The sequence below is a fragment of the Oryza sativa genome, chromosome 9 (assembly GCF_034140825.1).
Source record: "Oryza sativa Japonica Group chromosome 9, ASM3414082v1".
NCBI lineage: Eukaryota > Viridiplantae > Streptophyta > Magnoliopsida > Poales > Poaceae > Oryza > Oryza sativa.
In genome coordinates, this window is record NC_089043.1 from 19397184 (window position 1) to 19420761 (window position 23578).

A 23578-nucleotide genomic window follows, 5' to 3' on the forward strand; every position below is an offset into this window, starting at 1 on the left:
ATCTCCCATCCAAGCCAGGGTAGATGCCGGCAACCAAACAGTCTCTTACTCTCTTTTATGCTGGGTTGGAGGAATTGAACCACCTGTGAGTAGGTCGAGTAGCCACCACTAGAACGGTGGTCATGTTGTAGCTTTGCTAGCACCGGCGTCGACGTCATACACTTGAAGGAACTTGATCTTCCCCCTTTCACATTTGACAGAAATAAAGAAGAAAATGACAGAAGAAATCCCATGTGGGATGCCAAGCTTAAGTTCAAGCGCAACACCAATGCTAGCAAAGCTGTGTAAAAAATAGTCCAATATAAAATTTGCTCTATTTTTATAAAGAAAGTAAGCATTCTGAATTGTTGCATATCTATGATGCACATAATCATTATACCAACAATAAAAGAGAATTATCTTATAGAATATCATTCTTTTTGGAATATACCAAGCCTGTGTGAGGACCAGCATCTTGATTAGCGGTATCAGACACCAATCACCAATAATGAATTCCCCCTTTCATCAGAGGAGCTCTCTGAAGACTGAAGAGTGAAGCCTGCAAACTCTTCACTAATTTTTTTTATCACGAACACGTAAAAAGATTACACGTTAATATATTAGACAAACTCTCTACTAATGACTGAGCGACCAACCACATCAGCATCACCGTGACCCCGTAAAGAGGTCGCCAGCAACACCACGCTGCAACAGCTACAGCTTTGTCAGCTCGTCGCCGGCGCGGTGTCCACACGCCATTTGCGAGCTAGTCGTCGTCTCGTCCACAGCTCTAGCCATAGCCGGTTCCGTCAATGGCGATGTGTACTTCGTCCGGATCAAATCGATCAATAATTGGTTTGAACGGGAAGAACGTTAGCCTGCTGCTAGACTAGTCTCACTGCAAAGAGTTGGGCCGCTGTTCACATCGATCGCTTGGGCGTACGTGTCTCGAACGCCATTTGCTGGCATTCTGTCGCACGCGCAGCGACGGGCTAGCTGCAGGTTGCTTGTGCGTATGGTACGTGTACGTGGAAAAGAGCACGCACTTTTCTTTCCCGCTTAATGATCAGTTTAATTACCAGGTTAAGCGATTAACAGGGAATCATGAATGTTGATGGGGACGCATCTGAAAGAGGTGGACGGATCACGGGAAAATTAGTTAGCCAAAGAATAAGCAGCACGGTTGCAACTTGCGAGGAGAAAATGTTCTTAATGGGAATTGATGCTAACGAAGAACTGGGGACTTCGGTGACAACTTCTGCATACACCTTTGTTTAGGACTGAAGAAACGAGAGCCATCGCAGCCAAACAATTGATGAACCCTGCTTGGTGTTCCTGTCCAGTTGGCAACTTGCCAGCTTTGTACGCACTTTATCCGTATAAAAATATAAAGATTTATGGAGTTCTACACAGTGGTTAAAAAAATATGTGAAATCAAATAGAGATGTTTGTAATTGGTTAAAGTGTGAAAGTAGACAGAGAAATTAAATAAGAGATGATTATGATTTATTGAGATGAGAGATTACTATATTTTAGACAAAATTTGAATGATGGAGTTGCTATACTGTAGGACGAAGGGAGTAATGTTTTTTCCCGATTTAAAATTAAGCTTACTTCCCTCTGTTCTGTAATAACCGATTTTGTTGATTACAACTGTATTACTTTGACCATAAAATATTTCTTTAATAATTTTGTTGTGATAAATAAAAGTCGAATGGTTATATTTATGCCACTATATATATGTCGATAATTTAACATACTTTTAAGTGTTTCCTTTTTTTAAAAAAAAACAAACAAGCAGTGTAAGTTTAACGTTAAAAGGTGTAAATGTCAATTATTAAAAACAAGTACAACCTTCATCCAAAATATTCATCCAAAATATAAAAAGAGGTAGACACGATTATTAAAAAAGTAAATGGATTTAAATGGAAAAGGTTGTGATTAGATGATAAGTGGAAGTGTATGAAGAAATTGAATGGTGAAGAGTTGTGAATAAATGGTTGGAAATAGAATGTTAGTGCAGAAGTTGTTATATTTTTAGATAAATATTAAAGATTTAAAAATTATTATATTTTAGGACGGAGGAATCGTAACATATAAGTAGCCTCGACACAAACGAAAGGTAGCCAGCAATCCAGCAAGCGTCCAATGCTGTGGCATTAGATGGTGCCAGTTCATTACAATACAAGGTGCAAAAACCGGGCGGGAATGGGTCTAGTCTATGTGCCCCCTAATCGAAAGTAATGGTTGACAGAACAAATTAATCACTCGGTACGGATCACCTAAACAGGTGGAGCTATCAAGTGCTGGATGACAAAGGAAGATGGCGACATGAAACCGAGGCAAAATGGCAAATTAGACTGTTTTGTGGTATAACAATACAAGGAGAACTTAGGAGATCGAATCTTTCTCACTGTTTGCTACAAACTGGCTTTTATTATATAGAGTAATCTACAAACTGATTTTAATTTCATTTTTGTACTACTTACTCTTTATAATAAAAATCTGGTCTAAGACAAAAATTGCTACACAAGATACTGAAAGAGTGCGTGCTTCTTTATAAAATATGTTCCTAATACCGGTCTTAATTAATTAATCCTTCCGTTTGCATCTACCTGGCACTATTAAACTTTCACAGTTTTTTTTCTTAACAATTCTCGAAAGGTTAAAGTACTATGAATGAATTAAAGATTCATGCTAATACTTTGATAATATTTGTATATTTTCAAGTTTTTATAAATTTATTTAGAAAAAGATGGATGGTGAAAAAGTTTGCCTATATAGTGTCCAGTGCCAAGTACTTTTTGCAAGTAGGGTGAGTAATTCCTTCTAGGCAGCACTAAAACTTTAAGGCAATTTGACTTAAGACACTGCAAACATTGTTATTTAATTTACACCTAGCTGGACAGAGAAAGGCCTTGTAAAGTACTCCCTATGTCTCACAAAGACAATATTTCTTTTTCAGATTCAATGTATTACGATATGTCACATTCAGTTTCAGATTCGTTTCCAGTGGGACGGAGGGAGTAAGTGATTTGCCTTTCAAATTAGACAATGTCTTCCGCTCTGAGAGTATGATATATTTTGTAGGCTTATCCCGTAAACCTTCTTATTCGTCTACGAGATGGTTGTTTACCTCTAAATCAATCTAAATCGGCCTAGAGACTGATTCAGTCTCTAAATTGGCTCTGCTAGCTGATTTTAATCTTTTCTAGACCCATCTTGGTTAGGAACTTTTCTAGATCAGGTGATTGGTGACTTTGTTAACACCAAAAATCTTTAGGTGAGCCCGTATTAGTTGAAAAGGCGCTGACACATTCAACACTATAATTCACTCCCCTACACAATTAAGGGACCAACTTGAACTGATTTAAATGGTTTAATTCCTCGTGATCTAACCAAGCGCATGCAAAAGCATGCATATTTGTCACTTCATTGAGATAGAAAGCAAATCCCTAACTCCTAGCTAACACGAATAATTTAAATTGTACTCCGTATACCACTTAAATAGTCACATATATCTACCGGTTGGTCTACCACATGCATGTCGAGCTGGGCTTGTTTGACCGTTGGTGCTGAAGATGGCCATATGGCCCAAGGCCCAATGGCCCGGCCCACGGCACAACTATTTGGCCCGGCCCAAGAATGGCACGACACAACTGTTGTCGGCCCGTACCAGCCCGACCCGATAGTTGGGATGTGCCTGGACCGATGCCTTGGCATAGTGGGTCGGCCCGACATGGCATGGTCAAAAAAAAGTTAAGGGATCCAAAATAGACTTATTTAGCCATATAAGACACGACCCAAAGAGAAGAGGGATACAAAATATATTTATTCCAACCATATAAGACACAACCCAAAGAGATAAGGGGAAATAGACTTATTCTTTGAAGAAACACGATGTGCTATCGTGCCTTCGGGCCGGCACGGCACGGCCCGAGTCTTATGGGGTCGTGCCTGGAACGTGGATAGGCACGCCCTAGCCCGGCGTGTAGGTCAGGTTGTGCTAGCCCGACTGACCATGGCCTAGGCCTAGTCGTGGTCGTGTCAAGCCGGGAAACTTATTTGGCCATCTATAATCATTGGTGCACGTATGAGAGTGAGTGAATGCAAGCACCAACACCAGCTAGAGAGGTTTGCATGCATGGGCAAAACACTGGCAAGCACTTGGGCGGTCAATTTTATCCGTATGGAAATCAAAATGAGTGGCCACCATATATTGGGCAGTCATTGGGCCTGACAAGAGGTTAATCGATTTTGCTAAACATCACACGGGTGATTTTTTCGTTGATATTTGACAGATTTTTGCCCCTACAACTATGCGCCGAGATCAGTACACGATTCTGCGTCGATGTTGTCGTGAGGTGGAGATGAGACCTCGTAGGTCCCACGTTTGCCGCTGATCACGATTCACAAGAAATTTACATCCTAGCTACGTGTAAATATCCTATATAACTAGAATAAAATATAAAATTACAGTCCTATTTAACTAAAATTGTATACGTAAATTCAGTTGATATTAATTACAATCCTATTTAACTAAATTTACATTTGTAAATTCAGTTGATTTAACATGTAAGTGCACTGTAATTTTAATAAAAATATTGTGTAAGTAAATATGTACTTATTATTTTCTTTAAAATATAAAATTACAGCCCTATATAACTAAAATTACATATGTAAATATAGTTGATATGACATGTAAGTGCACTATATTTTTTATTAAAATATTGTGTAAGTAAATTTGCATTAGTTATTTTATTTCAAATATAAAATTACAGTCCTATATAACTAAAATTACATATGTAAATTTAGTTGATATGACATGTAAGTGCACTGTAATTTTGATAAAAATGTCGTGTAAGTAAATTTGTATTAGTTATTTTATTTTCTAGTATGTTGGACGCAAATCCAAGGGAAGAAAAAATCTGGGTGATTTTTTCTCAAAAATCACCCGAGTGATGTATAGGCGGTCCCGAGGTTAATACAACGGGGTCGACGGAGGCACAACAGAATCCAATGTATATATGGATGAAACGCAAGGTCGACGAATGGGACATCAACCACATGTTTCAACACGAGATAAGAATCAAGCCAGTTTGTAACTATAACTTGTTGTTAGGATAGTTCTCTGACTTTATTTGAGATCTTACTTAACACTATAATATGCTAATATTGGTTTAAACTTGCAGGTGCATCATCAAGCGTACCGCACTGAGGGTATTAACAGTGTGTCACACTACTTTAAGGAGCCTCGGAGTGTCATGTAGACCAAAGCTATAAGTCTAAAATCTAGGTTCTTCACAGTGCAGCTTTAGGAGTAACTTTAATTTTATATTTCAGTCCCTCACACATTTTGTCCAGTACTAATATTTTTTTCCTATTTGAATAGAGGTCCAAAATTTACGCCGAACACCTAAAATCTGGAAAAAAAAATATAAACCACCCCTCCCCCTCTCTTCTCTCTCCCTTATTCTCTCCCTCGAGAGAAACCGTGCATCTCCCCCCTTCTTCGCCGGACGCACACGTCCCGTCCTCCTCCAGCCGTCGCGCCTCCCCTTCTCCTACTCCGGCCGCCGCGCCTTCCCCCTCCTCCGGCTGACGCCGCCTCTCCTCCTCCTCCTCCAGCCGTTGCGCCTCCCCTCCTACTATGGCTGCCGCTCTATTTTCCCCATCGGCGGCGCCGCTTGTCTCCTCGATGGCGGGATCCTGCGGCGAGGCGTGGTCGGCGAGCTTCCGTCCTCGTCGCAGAATGGGGTGGCGCGTGTAGGGCAACGAGCTCGGGGGCGGATCTCGCGACGTCAGCTCTCTCCCCACCGGTGTCCCCTCCCTGCAAATCGAGGCGGGAGGCGAATCCTAGTCATCTCCATATAAGGACATTAGCAGTGCGCCACCCATTTTGCTCAGCCTGTGGCTGCCACATAGGTCGAAGACACCAGAAGAATAATACTTGCCACAAATTTCACAGTGCTATGTAGCCTCAAAGAGTAGCCACACAAATAAAAAAAATCGTTTCTCTCTCCCTTATCCTCAGTCCGATCCTCATCCCTGCGCGCTTCTCCATCTCCACCCACACGCCTCGCCCCTTTCTCCTCCCGCCGTGCCTCCCCTTCCTCCTCCAGCGTGGCGGCGATGCCGAGCCACCTAGCTGCGGCGTGGAGCAGCGCGGCAGACGGGCGGCGGCACGAATGGCCTGATCGGCGACGTCGGCGCTGGTCAGCGGGACGGCTTGAGCGCCTCCCCTCCTCCTCCTCTTCCGGCCGCCGCGGATCGAGGGGCAGCGCGGCCGGCGGCGAGACTGTTCGAGCGGTTCTCCATCTCCACCCGCGCGCCTCCCCTTCCTCCTCCGGCGCGGCGGTGGTGCCGCGCCACCCAACTGCGGTGTTGAGCGGCGGTGGCGGCCGGCGGGGCGGCCCGAGCTACACGGCACCGGGCGGCGGTCTAGGAGCCCTTGGACCGCCGTCCACCACAACCACCCCCTCCATCCCTGCTCCGGCCACCTCCCTCTGCTTTCTCCCCTCCCAGTCCCCTCTGGCGGCGCTCGGCACGGGCCTCACCCTCTCCTCTCCCCGGCGGACGACGGTGGCGACGCCGCCGAGCTCGCCAGATCCACTCTCGGTCGGCGCGACGACGACGATGGTAGTGGTCCATCTTTCCTTCCTCCCTTCTCTCCAGCGAGCTCAGGTGGTTGCCTCGCCGGCGACGACCGCCGCCCCCTTGCACGGGACCATGCCCTCTCCGTCTCTCCGGCGATGCTCTCCTCTCCCCGACGGTGTTGGGCGGTGGAAGCGAGGTGGGGTTGGGGCGGTAGGACAACGCGGCCCATGAGTATGGGCCCTACCTACGAAACAAAGGAGGAACAGGGAGCCACAGTTGGCTCCGCGGTCTTGGGCAAGCCGCGCGGATTGCCGATGTGGGGACGAATATTCGGTTTCTAGGGTGAGGCTGAATGCCACATGGGAACATCGTGAATGGCCTCATGCACCAGAACTCGAGCAAAGAAAAAGAACGGCTTGGATTTGATCCAATAATAATGGACCAGGCCGGCCCACCAATTATTCCGGCGGGCCCCCACCTACTGCCCTGCGACCACTGGCTTTTCCTGACGTGTGGGCAACGCCCCCACTGACAACTGGGCCCCACTCGTCGTCATCCCATCCAAATTGGGATGATCCAACACCGCCACACCAACACCACCCACCAGGCACCAGCCCACAGTATAGTTGGCCATAAGGCCCGAGGCCCGAAGGCCCGGCCCACGGCACGCCTTTTTGGCCCGGCCCAAGCACGGCACGGCCCGACTTGGGTCGGGCCCGTGCTGGCCCGGCCCGACCGTCGGGCCGTGCCTGGGCCTCCCCACCGGCACGCTGGGCTGGCCCGGCACGGTCGGGCCGGCCCGGTACGATGGGCCGGCAGGCCAGGCCCGGTACATAAAGTATAGGGACTAAAAATAGACATATAAATGTAACTGTCTAAAGAATAGGGACCTTAAATAGACTTATTTTAGCTATTTATATACCCCAGCCCAAAGAAGAGGGAGGTAAAATAGACTTTTTGTAGCTGTACATATGTCACAGCCCAATAGGAGGGCGGAAATTTAGACTTATTCTGAGGAAAAGCATGACGGCCCATCGTGCCTTTGGGCCGGCCCAGCACGGCCCGAGGCGTGTTGGGCCGTGCCTGGGCCGTGAGTGCGGCACGTGGGCTGGCACGGCACGGCCCGGTGCGTCGGTCGGGCCGTGCCGGCCCGACAAGCCTCGGCCCAGGCACGGCCGGGCCTGGGCCGTGCCGTGCCGGGCGGCCCACATGGCCAACTATAGCCCACAGCCTCGCGGGCCCCAGGATGCCAGGACACACGAAATCTCTTTACCATCCGATTACAGATCGACGGCTGGATGCGCCTCCCTGATCCCCTAACCGTCACGATAATACCCCGCGTGACCGCGCGTCGTCCCCCTCGTTTTCTTCGCGTGCCCGCCGCTGCTGCCGCTCGCGCTCCCCCGGCTGCTCCTCCGCGTGAGGTGCTCGCTACTTGTTGCCCGCCGCTGCTGCTGCCGCCATTGGGGAATGCGGAGCAATGCGGCGGCGCGGGCGCACTGACGACCTCGCCGGCAACCGCAGCCTCCGCGGCGGCCGCAACTGCCACCGCAAGCACGTCGAGGACGGGTAGTAGAGCAGATCGAGGGCGGCAAGGCAGGCAATGGAGGGGAAGGGGGTGCTGGAGGGGAGGTACGAGATGGGGCGGGTGCTGGGCCACGGCAACTTCGGTCGTGTGCACGCGGCGCGGGACGTGCGCACGGGGCGCGCCGTGGCGATGAAGGTGGTGTCCAAGGACAAGGTGGAGCGCGCCGGGATGGCGGAGCAGATCAAGCGGGAGATCGCCGTGATGAAGATGGTGTCCCACCCGAGCGTCGTGGAGCTCCACGAGGTGATGGCCACGCGCACCAAGGTGTACCTGGCGCTCGAGCTCGTCCGGGGCGGCGAGCTGTTCGACCGGATCGCCCGCCACGGCCGCGTCGGGGAGGGCGTCGCGCGGAGGTACTTCCGCCAGCTCGTCTCCGCCGTCGACTTCTGCCACGGCCGCGGGGTGTACCACCGCGACCTGAAGCCCGAGAACCTGCTGCTCGACGAGGCCGGGAACCTCAAGGTCGCCGACTTCGGGCTCAGCGCGCTCGCCTGCCACGCGCGCCCCGACGGCCTCCTCCACACCGCCTGCGGCACGCCGGCGTACGTCGCCCCCGAGGTGCTCGCCGGCAACGGCTACGACGGCGCCAAGGCCGACCTCTGGTCCTGCGGCGTCATCCTCTACGTGCTGCTCGCCGGCGCGCTGCCGTTCCAGGACGACAACCTCGTGTGCATGTACCGCAAGATGCGGCGGGGTGACTTCTGCTGCCCGCCGTGGGTGACGACGGACGCCCGGAAGCTCATCAAGTCGCTGCTCGACCCCAACCCGGGCACCCGCATCACCGTCGCCGGCCTCCTCGAGACGCCGTGGTTCCGGAAGACGGCGCCCGTCCCGCGCCCCATCATCGCCGACCCCGCGGCGGCGCCGGTGGACACGCGTGGCAATGCCGGCGACGACAAGGACGAGCCGCCCGAGGTGCTGAACGCCTTCCACCTGATCTCCCTGTCCGAGGGCTTCGACCTGTCGCCGCTGTTCGAGCACGACCCCGCCGCGTCGCCGGGGCGGGCCACGGCGCGCGCGGGCGGCACGCGGTTCGCGACGCGGGAGGCGGCGAGCGGCGTGGTCGCGCGGCTGGAGGCGCTCGCGATGGGCGGCGCACGCGTGGCGCCGTCGTTGCTCATGGTGGACGTCAAGAAGGATGGCGGCGACGCCATGGAGTACCGGCCGTTCTTCAGCGAGGAGCTCCGGCCGGCGCTCAAGGACATCGTCTGGTCGCCGGCGGCGACCTGACGACACGGCGGGACGTCGCTGCCGCCATTATTGCGCGTCGTCGAATCGTATCCGTTGCTAATCCATTGGGGTGCATTATTGTTTGGTGCCGAGGTGATGTCTGGCTCGCTCGTTTGTCCGTAGCAACTCGAAGTCGATGGCTGCTGCTGCCTGCCACTGCTGCTGCTAGTGTTGCTGGCTAGCTTGCTGCCTTTGGTGTAGTAGTAGCCTAGTAGGTCGGTATCTGCGCGCGGGAAAGGCAGAGGAATTTTGGCGCGATTCTGCGTCGCGTTCTGCCCATGCCGATGTGACGGTTTATGAATCAGTGTGCATATTTTTCTTCGTTTTTGTTTTTTACCCATGTTTTCGTTTTACAAATGCTGAGTCTTTTTACCTTATGCAACCATGTCTCCTTGGTGTGTGTGAACGTTTCTCGGCGAATTGATGTTATAATTAGCTATACCTTGTTAAGTAAAGGCAGAAAATATATTCTATTATCTTAAAAAAAAAGTTTTCATCTTATAAATGCTAAGAGTCAGTGTAGACTTGTTGTTAACCATTATAACAATGGTTTCTCTCCTTTTCATGATTAGCAAATATTCTATTATAAAAACTAAGTGTCCCTAATAACGACCATTGTACATTCTTAGATAGCTGGAAATCATGTTTGCAACTTTTAGAGATGCCTCTATTAATGACTACTCTACATGAAAAATGATTTAGATCGAGATGAAGCGGGCTATCAAGCTCCATGGTTGTGGGGCTATAGTGGTTGACAGGTGAGCTTGGGAGTCTCTGGCCTATGTCATCTTTATTAACATCAGTGGCGGCCGTGGCGTCGTTGATCACAATGAAGGTGACGGAGCTCGTTGCCCCTCACCGGGAGACTGCGCAAGCCCCCCTTTGCCGGTTCGACCAGGGGCTTAGGGTGCAATCCCAAGCTCTCTCTCTCTCTCTGTATGTGGAAAGATCACCCGCCCGCAAGACACACGAGACACGGCGATGTATACAGGTTCGGGCCGCTGCGAAGCGTAATACCCTACTCCTGTGTTTTTGTGGATTTGTGTATGGACAAATTACAAAGGATTAACTTCCTTTCCCCTCAGCCTTCCAAAAAGGAAAAAGTCCTCCCCTCTAAATGGGCAAGGTCCTCCTTTTATATCTCAAGGGGATACCACATGCACCTTTCTCTCTCCAAACTGGACTGTTCTTTTTCTCTTTAATGGGCGGAGATCGGTACGGTTTCCATCCGGGAGCCCTTCTGATGGGACAGCCCACACCTACCCCCACCTCCCCCGAAGACAGAGATGACGCGGGACCGTGGCTGTCTGTCGATGACGCGACCAGTGCCAGACCGGTCATTCTTGTTCACCACGCGTCAGCTTAACAACGTGCATGTTTGCCCTTCTTCGTGTAACACCTTGCCTGTAATGGTTAGGATGAAGCCTGGTATAAATCTGACCAGGGCTATCGTGCCATCTCTAAGAGATAACACGCTAGCTCCGGCTTGAGACGAGTGCCTAGAGGCTTTCGTCTTGACGGGATGGGGCAAGGCGTGCGTCAGACCGCCAATCGCCACCTAACCCGTGATCTGACCGGTCTGTGACTGGTCACAGACCGGATAAAGGAACGCGCTGTACAGCGTTGCATGCAGCGTGACACGCTTGACCAGACTGCAATAAATGCTGTTAGGTGAGCACAGCTGTGCTCACTTATCCCATATATGTGGCGCAGACTTCCTTAAGGGGTCGGGGTGCCTCGGCCCTCGGGGCCGGGGCAAGCGCAGCCCGACCCCCCCCCCCCCCTCGGGGGAAATCAGGAGGAGGGCGGACACCTCACCCTCGGGCCCGACGTCCCCGAAGGTGCCAGGCCACGTGGGCGATTGTGTCTGCCTCAAGCCTCTGGTCATGATACTCCCGGTTCCATATCACCGACAGTAGCCCCCGGCGTTATGCCAGAGCAATTTCCCTTCCCAAGGGAAGCGGTCAGGTGTGACGCCACCTCTAAAGCCTGGTGACAGGTGGGACCGGTCTCCGTAGTTGGGCAAAATACCCAACGGTCTCAATCCATGCACATTGGTATTGGTAACTTTGGTTGTCCATAATGGGCGGTCTATTCAAGACTGCCACACCACTTGAGCAGCGCGCGAATCTGGGTGAGCAGATTTGTCTCGCCCGGAGATACGGTAACGCCGCTTCGGTCGGCGAGCGTAATTAACGCGCGCACGATACAATTCATTTCGATTGCCACAACCGCATATCCACTTCATGCGCCGTAAGCGGGCGAATGGGATTAGTGGAAGCGTGGGCACGGGAAACGAGGGAGCGAGATAGCGAGATACGAGGGAGCGAGGTAGTGGGCGCGAGAAACGAGGAGCCAGGGCCAGCGATGGCAAGGGTATAAAAGCATCGAGAAAAGGATTTGCTTCCTTCCTTTCGCCATTGTTCCTCTTGCCTTCGCCGCCTGAGCTCTAACTCTTTCTCTGCTACGCCCTACTTTCGCCACACGCGCTCGTTCTCAATCATCTCTTCCTCCACCGCCATGGCACGGGGCTCTGCTCTGCTCGACGGCAGTGTACTACCGCCTTCCCGCATCGTGAGCGAGAGGCACGCCGGACTACCGCGCCGCTTCATGCCGGAGTCCGCCACCGGTCGGGAGATAGTGATGCTGGGCGAGGGGCGCCCGGCACCAGACTACCCGGGGCGGTCCATCTTCTTCCTCCCCTTCGCAATGGCTGGGCTGGTCCCGCCATTTTCTTCTTTCTTCATGGATGTCCTGGAGTTCTACGATCTCCAGATGGCGCACCTCACCCCTAATGCGGTGATGACATTGGCCATCTTCGCGCACCTGTGCGAGATGTTCATTGGGGTGCGCCCCTCTCTTCAGCTGTTCCGGTGGTTCTTCACCGTGCAGTCGGTGTCACCGCCGTCGGTGGTTGGCGGCTGCTACTTCCAGCCGCGGGGGCCGGTGTTGAACCGCTACATCCCCTGCGTCCTCCGCAAGAAGTGGGACGACTAGAAGAGCGACTGGTTCTACACCCCCCTCGCCAATGAAACGCGCCTCCGACTTCCAAGCCAGCCCCCGGCGCAGGTCTCCAGCTGGCGGGCGCCGGTAGATCTGGGGGAGGACTACGACGCCGTCCTCGATCGCCTGGCGGGCCTGCGATCCCAGGGGCTCACCGGGGCCATGGTGTACGGCGATTACCTCCGTCGCCGGATTGCGCCGCTCCAACGGCGCGCCCGGAGCGCCTGGGAGTACACTGGACCTGAAGACTACATGCGGACCCACCAGGGAGCCAGATGGGATTGGGCTCCCGAGGACTTCAAGATCGTGGTCCAAAGGGTGCTGAATCTTAGCTCCGTGGAGGCGTCTCGCATTCCTCAGGAGATCCTCCCCCTCTGCAGCGATCCCGACCGCGCCTCCATTCTAACCATTATGATGGGGGTCGGGGCCTCAGAGGAGAGAGCCCCTAAGGGCCACGACGGCGCGGGCGAGCGCCGCCGGGGGGAACAATCTGCCCCAGGAGGGGGTCGTGCTTCTGGGCCCCGCTTCGGGGGCTCGGGGAGCAGCCGCCCTGCCGACGCCCAGGGGAAGAGGAAGCTGGGAGGAACACCTCCCCCATCTCCTCCCCGAGGGGGCGGGGCGGCGCGTGCCAGCAGTCGGCGCCCGGAGGGAGCCGCGCCGACGTCGCAGCCCGAGGGAGAGCGCAAGAAGAAACGGCTCCGCAAGACGGGGGAGACGGAACCATGCCGGGGAAACCTGATTTCCCCTCCAAGGTGGTCATTCAACCGACCCCCTCGCAGGTTCGTCTCACTCTCATTGCAACCATCTTTCTCCCAAAAGGAAGTTTTTTCTTTCTCATTTTGTTCGTCTTCTGGTTTTTTCTTCTGCTTCAGCGATGTCCCGTCGCATTCCTCCCGCCACCCCAAGTCCGGCCAGTCCGAGGCCGAAGATCCAGCGGCCGCAGAGGAGCGGAGGCGAGAATCTGACCGGCGTGAAGCCGCAGACCGCCTTCGGGAAGCTGAAGAGGCCGCCCGGGAGGCCGCCCGGATTCGCCAAGCGGAGGAAGCTGCTCGGGAGGAGGCCGCCCGGGCTGAGGAAGCCGCTAAGGAGGAGGCCGCCCGGGCTCGCCAGGCTGAGGCAACAGCTGCTGCTGGCGCGTCAACTGGGCCCACTCCCTCGGGCAACCCTCAGGCGACAGCCTCCGGGGAGGCTCGCGACGAGGCCGCGGGCACATCGCCTGGGCCCACCTCCCCGGGCGACGCCCAGGATCAAACGGGTCCGGGGGACATCCCCGAGCCCAGCACGTCCTCCGGGGGGCCGAGCCGCATCGCCTTCTCTCCAAGGCGGCTCTTCTCCTCATCTTCCGTCGCCCCGCTGAGCGCCGAGCCCATTCTGCAGGCCTTGGCCGCCGCAAACACCGCGGTGCTAGATGGGTTCAGCGCCCAAGTGGAGGCCCTGCGCGCGGAACGAGCGGAGCTCGAGGCCGCATGGGCACGCGTTGAGGAGGGGCGGCGCTCGGTGGACGCCATGGTGGAGGTGGGCCGTAAAGCTCACCGCCGTCACGTCTCGGAGCTTGAAGCCCGGAAGGCGGCGCTGACGGAGATCGCTCGTGAGGTGGAGGAGGAGCGAGCGGCCGCCCTCATCGCTACCACCACGATGATTGAGGCGCAAGACGCCCTCCGCCTTCAAAACGCCAGCCGGGAGGCGGAGCTGAAAGAAAAGCTCGACGCCGCCCAGGGAGTCCTTGACTCCGCCGCTGCCCGAGAGCGGCGGGTAACAGAGACTGAGGCGGCGTCCCGGCGGCGCGAGGAGTCCCTTGAGGCCCGTGCTATGGCGCTGGAAGAACACGCCGGCGCCGTGGAGAAAGGCTTGACGGACCGCGAGGCCGCCGCTGCTCTCCGGGAGGCGACGCTGGCGGCGCACGAGGCCGCCTGCGCCGAGGAGGAGTGCGCGCTCCGCCTCCGCGAGGACACACTCGCTGAGCGGGAGCGAGCTCTCGAGGAGGCTGAGGCCACGACCAAACGGCTGGCGGACAGCCTGTCCCTCCGCGAGGCGGCGCAGGAGGAGCAGGCGCGCCGCAATCTTGAATGCGTCCGCGCCGAGAGAGCCGCACTGGAGCAGCGGGCTGCTGACCTCGAGGCGCGGGAAAAGGAGCTGGACGCGAGGGCGCATACCGGTGGGGCGGCCGCGGGCGAAAGCGACTTAGCCGCCCGCCTCGCAGCTGCCGAACACACCGTCGCCGATATGCAGCGAGCGCTGGACTCCTCCACCGGGGAGGCCGAGGCCCTTCGCTTGGCGGGCGAGATTGGGCCCGGCATGCTTTGGGATGCGGTCTCCCGCCTGAAGCGCGCCGGTCGGCAAGCGGGCCTCTGGAAAGGCCAGACGACGGTGCCCCCCACCAATCTGGAAGGCCTCGCTCCGCACCTCAACAGGATGGCCTGGGTTCTCGAACAACTCCCCGAGGAGCTTGAGAAGACCATCAAGTCATCCTCGAGGGACCTCGCGCGGGGAGCGGTCGAACTCGTGCTGGCGAGTTACCAGGCCCGGGACCCCAACTTCTCTCCATGGATGGCGCTGGAGGAGTTCCCTCCCGGGACCGAGGACGACGCGCGCGCGCGGGTCGGGGATGCTGCCGACCACATCGTCAACGGCTTCGAGGGCTCGGCCCCTCGGCTCGCGTTCGCCCCCGACTCCGACGAGGAGGGGAACGCCAGCAGTGCAAGCGACGGTGGCAACGAGGCCGGCGACCTGGGCGCGTCAGAATGAGCCCCCAGGCCCCCGCCCATCTTAACTTTTTTCTTTTTCTTTCTTCTAAGGCCTTCATGCCTCTTTTTTGTACAAATTAACTTAATCTGCAATCAGAAATGATGAAAAAAATTTTGTGTTAGTTTTATTTTGCTATACATACGAGATGAGGATGATCTGTGCCGTGGTCCTTTTGCGTCTTAGCTTGAAATAAGGGTTCGTGCCCTTGGATGGCTCGGGTCGGGGCTAGTGCCTAGGGAGATCCACATGTCAAGACTGGCCAGGCCGGGAACGTGGTGACCGAGGGGTATGGGTGACCCGATTGTAGGTTTTTGCCGATTCCCCCCCGGAGTTCACCACGCCCCGGGGCACGGCTCGGTTCTGGGCCCCGTTTGGCGATTTTAGCTGACCGAACCGAACCCCCGAGGGCAAGGTCAAGCATGAGTGACCTTATTTCAAGTCAAGATTCTTCAAAAGGAAAAAACGGCACAGACACAACCTTTAGAAAATTGAAACTGCTTCTATTGAAATGCTGAAATAAAGGAAAAAGGAATATATGTGCATGTGTGGTAGCCCCCGGCCAATCCTGCACACCCGAGGGGGGTGCGGGGTTGGCCCGAGCCAAAACCTGACACCCGACCCCCCCTTCAGGGGTAGAAGCGACGAAGGTGTTCGATGTTCCACGGGTTTGGCAGCTTCGTGCCGTCGCCCGTGGCCAGCCGTACCGAGCCCGGCCGGGGGACACCGATCACTCGATACGGACCCTCCCACATTGGTGAGAGCTTGCTCAATCCAGCACGCGTTTGGACGCGGCGTAGGACAAGGTCGTCGACGCAGAGTGATCGGGCCCGGACGTGGCGCTGATGGTAGCGCCGCAGGCTCTGCTGGTAGCGCGCGGCTCGGAGGGCCGCGCGCCGCCTTCGCTCTTCCAAGTAGTCGAGGTCATCTCTACGAAGCTGATCTTGATCAGCCTCGCAGTACATGGTGGCCCGAGGAGACCTCAGGGTGAGCTCGGATGGGAGAACCGCTTCTGCGCCGTAAACGAGGAAGAAAGGCGTTTCCCCGGTCGCTCGGCTTGGTGTGGTTCGGTTTGCCCAGAGCACCGCTGGTAACTCCTCGATCCATGAATCGCCGTGCTTCTTGAGAATATTGAAGGTCTTGGTTTTAAGGCCTTTGAGGATTTCTGCATTGGCGCGCTCCACTTGGCCATTGCTTCTGGGGTGAGCAGGTGAGGCGAAGCAGAGCTTGATGCCCATGTCTTCGCAGTAGTTGCCGAAGAGTTCACTAGTGAATTGGGTGCCATTATCCGTAATAATACGGTTAGGCACTCCAAAACGGGCCGTGATGCCCTTAATGAATTTAAGAGCAGAGTGCTTATCAATCTTGACAACCGGATAAGCCTCGGGCCACTTAGTGAACTTGTCGATCGCAACATACAGATACTCAAACCCGCCCGGGGCCCGTTTGAACGGTCCCAGGATATCAAGCCCCCAGACAGCAAATGGCCATGACAGTGGTATGATCTGCAGGGCCTGGGCCGGCTGATGGATTTGCTTGGCGTGGAACTGACACGCTCTGCATCGCCGGACCAGATCGACTGCATCATTGAGAGCTGTCGGCCAATAAAATCCTTGACGAAAGGCCTTGCCAACCAGGGTACGCGAGGCGGAATGGGCTCCGCACTCACCCTCATGGATGTCAGCAAGAAGCTCAACGCCTTGTTCCTGAGGAATGCACTTCAGGAGGATTCCGTTAGCCGCGCGCCGATAGAGGGTCCCTTCTATCAGCACATAGCGTTTGGAAATGCGTTGGACGCATTCACTCCCTTCGCGGTCCTCAGGTAGAGTCTTATCTGTGAGGTATGCTTGGATCTCAGAGATCCAAGCAATCAATCTAAGGGAGCTTGGAGCACTCCCTTCGGGTCCCGAGGCCTGGACTCCGACGGGCCTCGGGGGCCGGTCAGGCGCATCCGTCTCCCCTATGGGATCGGGTCGCGCCGACGGCTGGGTAAGCCTTTCTTCAAAGGCGCCCGGTGGGGTCTGGGCTCGCGAGGACGCGAGCCTTGAGAGTTCATCGGCAACTATGTTATCCCTTCTGGGTACATGCCGAAGTTCTATCCCATCGAAATGGCGCTCCATACGCCGCACTTGGCGTACGTAGGCGTCCATCTGTGGGTCAGAGCACCGGTACTCCTTACAGACCTGGTTAACGACTAGCTGGGAGTCGCCTAATACCAAGAGGCGGCGGATCCCCAGTCCAGCTGCCACTCTGAGTCCGGCAAGGAGTCCCTCGTACTCTGCCATATTGTTAGTCGCTCGAAAGTCGAGACGGACCAAGTATCTGAGGACGTCTCCGTTCGGAGAGGTCAACGTGACCCCTGCACCGGCGCCCTGGAGAGACAGAGAACCGTCGAACTGCATCACCCAGTGGGTGGTTTGAGGCAGCTGTGAGGGGTCCGTGCTGGCCTCGGGAATTGAGACGGTCTCTGGAGCCGGGGTCCACTCTGCCACAAAATCGGCGAGGGCCTGGCTCTTGATAGCGTGGCGTGGTTCAAAGTGCAGATCGAACTCAGAAAGCTCGATTGCCCATTTTACCACCCGTCCTGTACCCTCTCGATTACGCAAGATTTGGCCGAGGGGGTAAGACGTAACCACAGTGACCCGATGCGCCTGGAAATAATGGCGCAGTTTCCTCGAGGCCATCAGAATAGCGTAAAGCATCTTCTGGGCCTGTGGGTATCGGGTCTTGGCGTCCCGGAGGGCCTCACTAACAAAGTAGACAGGCCGCTGCACCTTTCGGCGGGGCCGATCCTCTTCGCTAGGGGCCGTACCCCCGGGGCGTTCTTCGTCCAAGTGGCCCCTCGGGGCGCACTCGTCTTCTGTGCCGATGACCTCGGGGTCGGAGGATGACAGGAGCGGCCTTCCCACAGTGGCCTCGGGGCCGTCCTGGGGGTCGGGGGCTCCTGGCGTCATCGGACAAGCGGGCAAAGGGCCAGCTCCGGTCGTCAGGGGCCTCAGGCCTCCTTTCGGCTCGGGGGCCTCTTCTCCCTGCTCTCTCCCGGGTCGAGTCAGCACAGGGTTAGCCTCGGGGCCAAAGGGCGATAAGTGCGGCCTTCCCGCAGTGGCCTCGGGGCCTTCCTGAGGGTCGGGGGCACTCAGCACCGTCTGACAAGCGGGCAGAGGGCCGTCTCCGGTCGTCAGGGGCCTTAGGCCACCGTTTGACTCGGGGGCCTCTCCTCCCTGCTTGCTCCCGGGCCAAGTCGGCACAGGGTGGGGGTGCGCGGAATGAGGATTGTCTTCATCGCGCTCCACAACCAACGCTGCACTAACTACTTGGGGGGTCGCCGCTAAGTAAAGTAGCAGGGGCTCATTTGGCTCCGGGGCGACTAGAACCGGGGGAGAGCTGAGATATGCCTTTAGCTGAGTAAGGGCATGTTCAGCTTCCTCCGTCCAAGTGAACGGCCCCGAGCGCTTGAGGAGCTTAAACAAGGGTAGCGCCTTCTCTCCCAGCCTTGATATGAAACGACTTAGGGCGGCCATGCAACCGGTGACGCATTGCACATCCCTAAGTTTGCTGGGGGGGCGCATCCGCTCGATAGCTCGAATCTTCTCGGGGTTGGCTTCAATGCCTCGGGCAGAGACCAAGAACCCGAGAAGCTTGCCCGCAGGTACACCAAACACACACTTATCGGGGTTCAGCTTTATGCGGGCGGAGCGGAGGTTCTCAAAAGTTTCCGCTAGATCTGAAAGTAAAGTTTCTTGGTTGCGCGTTTTTACAACCAAGTCATCGACATAAGCCTCAACATTACGTCCTATTTGGCTACCCAAAGAAATTCGAGTAGTACGTTGAAAAGTAGGACCTGCATTCTTTAACCCGAAGGGCATTGATGTATAACAATAGGTTCCTACGGGGGTAATGAACGCAGTTTTTTCCTCATCCTCCCTAGCCATGCGAATCTGATGGTAACCAGAATATGCATCTAGAAAACACAAAAGGTCGCACCCCGCAGTGGAGTCGACGATCTGATCTATGCGAGGCAGGGGGTAAGGATCCTTAGGACATGCCTTGTTAAGGTCGGTGTAGTCGATGCACATCCGAAGCTTGCCGTTCGCCTTGGGAACGACCACCGGGTTCGCCAGCCACTCCGGATGGATGACTTCACGGATGAATCCGGCCTCCAGAAGTCTCGCCACCTCCTCGCGGATGAAGGCTTGACGTTCCGGGGCCTGCCGCCGTACTTTCTGCCGGACCGGCCTTGCGCCCGGCCGCACGGCGAGACGGTGCTCAATCACCTCCCTGGGGACCCCGGGCATATCCGCCGGTCTCCATGCGAAGACATCAGCGTTTGCCCGCAGGAAGGAGACGAGCGCGTCTTCCTATTTGCCATCCAGAAGACCACCGATCCGTGTGGTCTTGGATGGGCCGTCGCCCAAGGCAACCTCCTTGACCGGGACCTCGTCGCATGTGGCAATCCGCTGCCTCGGGGCGGTGGGGGCGGAGGTGCCAAGCCTCTCGTCACCACCCTCGGGCTTGGTCGCAGCAGCGAGGTGGTCCGCGCGCTGCTCTATGCAAGCGAGCGCGACTTTAAGATCGCCATGGACAGAGATGGGGCCACCGGGGCCCGGCATCTTCATCTGGAGGTAGGCGTAGTGGACCGCCGCCATGAACTTCACCAACGCGGGCCTCCCTAGGACCGCGTTGTAGGGCAGACTGAGGTCCGCCACATCGAAGCTCACCCGCTCCGTGCGGAAGTTGGCGGGTCCACCGAAGGTGACCGGTAGGTCGATGTGACCTAATGGCCACGTGTGCCCCGGCGTCACACCGATAATCGGCTGGGACGGTCGGAGCACCATCCCCGGGGCCTTGATGGCATCAAAAGCCGCGGGGGAAAGGATGTTGAGGGCCGCTCCTCCATCTATGAGGACACGTCCCAACTTCACGTTGCAGATGGTGGGGGAAACCACCATCGCAACCTGCCCTCCCCGGGCAATGCACGGTGGGTGGTCGGTCTGGTCAAAAGTGAGAGCAACCTCCGACCACCGCGCCCGACGCATCGCCTCATGAGTAGGGGCCATGGCCAGAAGCTCTCTCTTCATAGCCTTGAAGCTCCGGCGAGAGACGTGAGCACACGCTCCTCCATCGACGGTGGCAATGGTGGCCCCAGGTTCTTGGAAACCTAGGTCATCATCACCATCATCGATGTCAACAGCGGGGGCCTTCTGCTTGGCCTCACTTCGCCGTTTGCCGGAAGGAACCGCCGGGGACTTGCCCTCACGGCGTTCCTGCCTCCTGTCCTTCTCCCACTTCCTCGTTCGCTCAGCCAGGTTTTTGACTGCACGACAGTCCGCGAGATCGTGGAGGGAGGTGTTGTGGACGGAGCACCACCTGCCGGCGGGGCGCTCCCTGCTGGGAGTACCAGCCTCTTTCTTTTTGTCGCTCGCAGGCCTCCCCTTTCGAGTGGCCCGCGGAGCGCCTTCGACGGCGAGGACATGACCCTCGTCGCCGGAACGGTCCGACCTCTTCTTCCTCCTCCTGTCACGCCGCCCTGTCTGAGCGGCGGATCCGGGGGCGGCCGAAGCTGCCACTCCGGAACCGGAGGAGTTCCATGTCCACGCTTCCTCCTTACGAGCCACTCGGTCCGCGAGCTGAAAAAGCTCCGCGGTAGTCTGGGGCTCTTTGGAAGCGATCTTTTCGAGCATGCGGTTGTGCCGCACGCCCCCCCTGAACGCGTAGATCACCGCGTGTGCAGGGATGCATGGTATAGTATTGCGGACTTGGCAAAACCGCTGAATGTACGAGCGAAGCGACTCATCATCGCCTCGCTGTACTGCATGCAAGTCCGCTTCTTCGCCTGGGCGCGGATATGTGCCTTGGAAGTTCATGGTGAACTGTTGGCACAAATCTTCCCAGGAGTGGACCGACGCGGGTGGCAGGTTCATTAGCCAACCCCGCGCCTGTCCTTTTAGGGCCATGGGAAAGAAGTTCGCCATGACCCTGTCGTCACCCCCAGCGGCCTCGATCCCGGTTGTATAGACCTGGAGAAACTCGGTGGGGTTGACGCTCCCATCGTACTTCTCGGTGATGGTGGGCCGGAACCTTGGGGGCCAACGGACATTCCGAAGACTCGCCACAAAGGCTCTACAGCCAACACCACCGGCCGGGGGCACGGAGGGCTGATCCTCACGTCCATGTCGAGGTGACACTCTGGACGAAGAGGCGCCCTCCGTTGCGCGGGGAGTACGCCGGTTATTACGCCGGCGCTCGATGTCGATGCGGGCATCCGGCTCTCCATGCTGATCCTCCCGAGTTGGAGGTGTCGACGAGGGAGTGGCGGCCGAATGGCGCGCAGCAGCCGCCGCTCGCCGCGCCCTCCGCCTTGACGACACGGAGCCGGTGGTAGCGGCGCCGGAGGTCTTGGTGGTGGCGGACCGTCCACCAGCACCCAGGCGCTGCTGTGCCGTCATGACCAAGTTGGCCACGTCTTCCAGCCATCGTTGGGCTGGAGACTCCGGGTCATGGACGACAGGCGGGTGTCGTAGGAGCGCGCCAGCAGCCTGAAGCGCACCCTGAGGCGTGCTGCCGTCGCCGTAGACGAGGAGGCGACGCTCCCCATCTCGCCGTTCTCCTGCATCACCTGCGACTGGTGATGCCACGGATTTGTCGACCCTCTCAAGCGCCTCCCCCTGCTTAGGGCTTTGGCGCGGAGGAGGTGGGGGAGTACGAGCTCGACGGCGTGGATTCGGCTCCCCGTCGTCGCCGCTCACACTCGGAGAGAGATCGTGCGCTTTTCCTTGCTCGGCCATTAGGCTGAACAAGAAAAACTTGGCGCACACGGAAGAGTCTGAGAGCTCAGAAAACACACACTGAGCCCCCTACCTGGCGCGCCAGATGACGGAGCTCGTTGCCCCTCACCGGGAGACTGCGCAAGCCCCCCTTTGCCGGTTCGACCAGGGGCTTAGGGTGCAATCCCAAGCTCTCTCTCTCTCTCTGTATGTGGAAAGATCACCCGCCCGCAAGACACACGAGACACGGCGATGTATACAGGTTCGGGCCGCTGCGAAGCGTAATACCCTACTCCTGTGTTTTTGTGGATTTGTGTATGGACAAATTACAAAGGATTAACTTCCTTTCCCCTCAGCCTTCCAAAAAGGAAAAAGTCCTCCCCTCTAAATGGGCAAGGTCCTCCTTTTATATCTCAAGGGGATACCACATGCACCTTTCTCTCTCCAAACTGGACTGTTCTTTTTCTCTTTAATGGGCGGAGATCGGTACGGTTTCCATCCGGGAGCCCTTCTGATGGGACAGCCCACACCTACCCCCACCTCCCCCGAAGACAGAGATGACGCGGGACCGTGGCTGTCTGTCGATGACGCGACCAGTGCCAGACCGGTCATTCTTGTTCACCACGCGTCAGCTTAACAACGTGCATGTTTGCCCTTCTTCGTGTAACACCTTGCCTGTAATGGTTAGGATGAAGCCTGGTATAAATCTGACCAGGGCTATCGTGCCATCTCTAAGAGATAACACGCTAGCTCCGGCTTGAGACGAGTGCCTAGAGGCTTTCGTCTTGACGGGATGGGGCAAGGCGTGCGTCAGACCGCCAATCGCCACCTAACCCGTGATCTGACCGGTCTGTGACTGGTCACAGACCGGATAAAGGAACGCGCTGTACAGCGTTGCATGCAGCGTGACACGCTTGACCAGACTGCAATAAATGCTGTTAGGTGAGCACAGCTGTGCTCACTTATCCCATATATGTGGCGCAGACTTCCTTAAGGGGTCGGGGTGCCTCGGCCCTCGGGGCCGGGGCAAGCGCAGCCCGACCCCCCCCCCCCCTCGGGGGAAATCAGGAGGAGGGCGGACACCTCACCCTCGGGCCCGACGTCCCCGAAGGTGCCAGGCCACGTGGGCGATTGTGTCTGCCTCAAGCCTCTGGTCATGATACTCCCGGTCCCATATCACCGACAGAAGGCGTCTCGCTAAACTCATTTGTTCTTTCTCTTTCCCCACAATAGGTGACGATGTGCACTTTCTCCGGCCCTCATCATTCTCGGCTGGATAACTGGATCACATCTTTCCTCCGTCTTTTCTCCTCAAGCCACCGTGCCCTATGTATATCATGCTGATAGCTTGCAATGGCACTTCTCTCCTCCACCGTGTCATCCGAGCCTATGTGGATGCTGCGGGCATGGTGCTGAGACCACATTGTACATTGCCTTGGGGCATCAGCAGTGCGCCACCTATTTTGCAAACCTTGGGGCTACCACATAGGACGAATACACAAGAAGAATAATATTTGCCACAAGTCTCATAATGCTATGTAGCCTCAAACAGGATCCACACAAATAAAAAAGTCTTTCTCTTAGCCTTATCCTCAGCGTCACTCCCACCCAGTCCGCGCCTCCCCTTCCTCCTCCGCCCGCGCGCCTTCTTCCTCCTGCGACGTCGCGCCTCCCC

The 23578-nt window shown here is 56.1% G+C and overlaps 1 protein-coding gene across 1 annotated transcript; it reads left to right on the plus strand.

Annotated features, from left to right (window-relative positions):
- Positions 1 to 7833: 7833 nt before the first annotated feature.
- Positions 7834 to 9776, plus strand: LOC4347072 (putative CBL-interacting protein kinase 27). Its single transcript, NM_001422765.1, has one exon. It carries the CDS (start codon positions 8180 to 8182, stop codon positions 9392 to 9394), a length of 1215 nt encoding a protein of 404 aa, NP_001409694.1. The 5' UTR covers positions 7834 to 8179; the 3' UTR covers positions 9395 to 9776.
- Positions 9777 to 23578: the final 13802 nt, after the last annotated feature.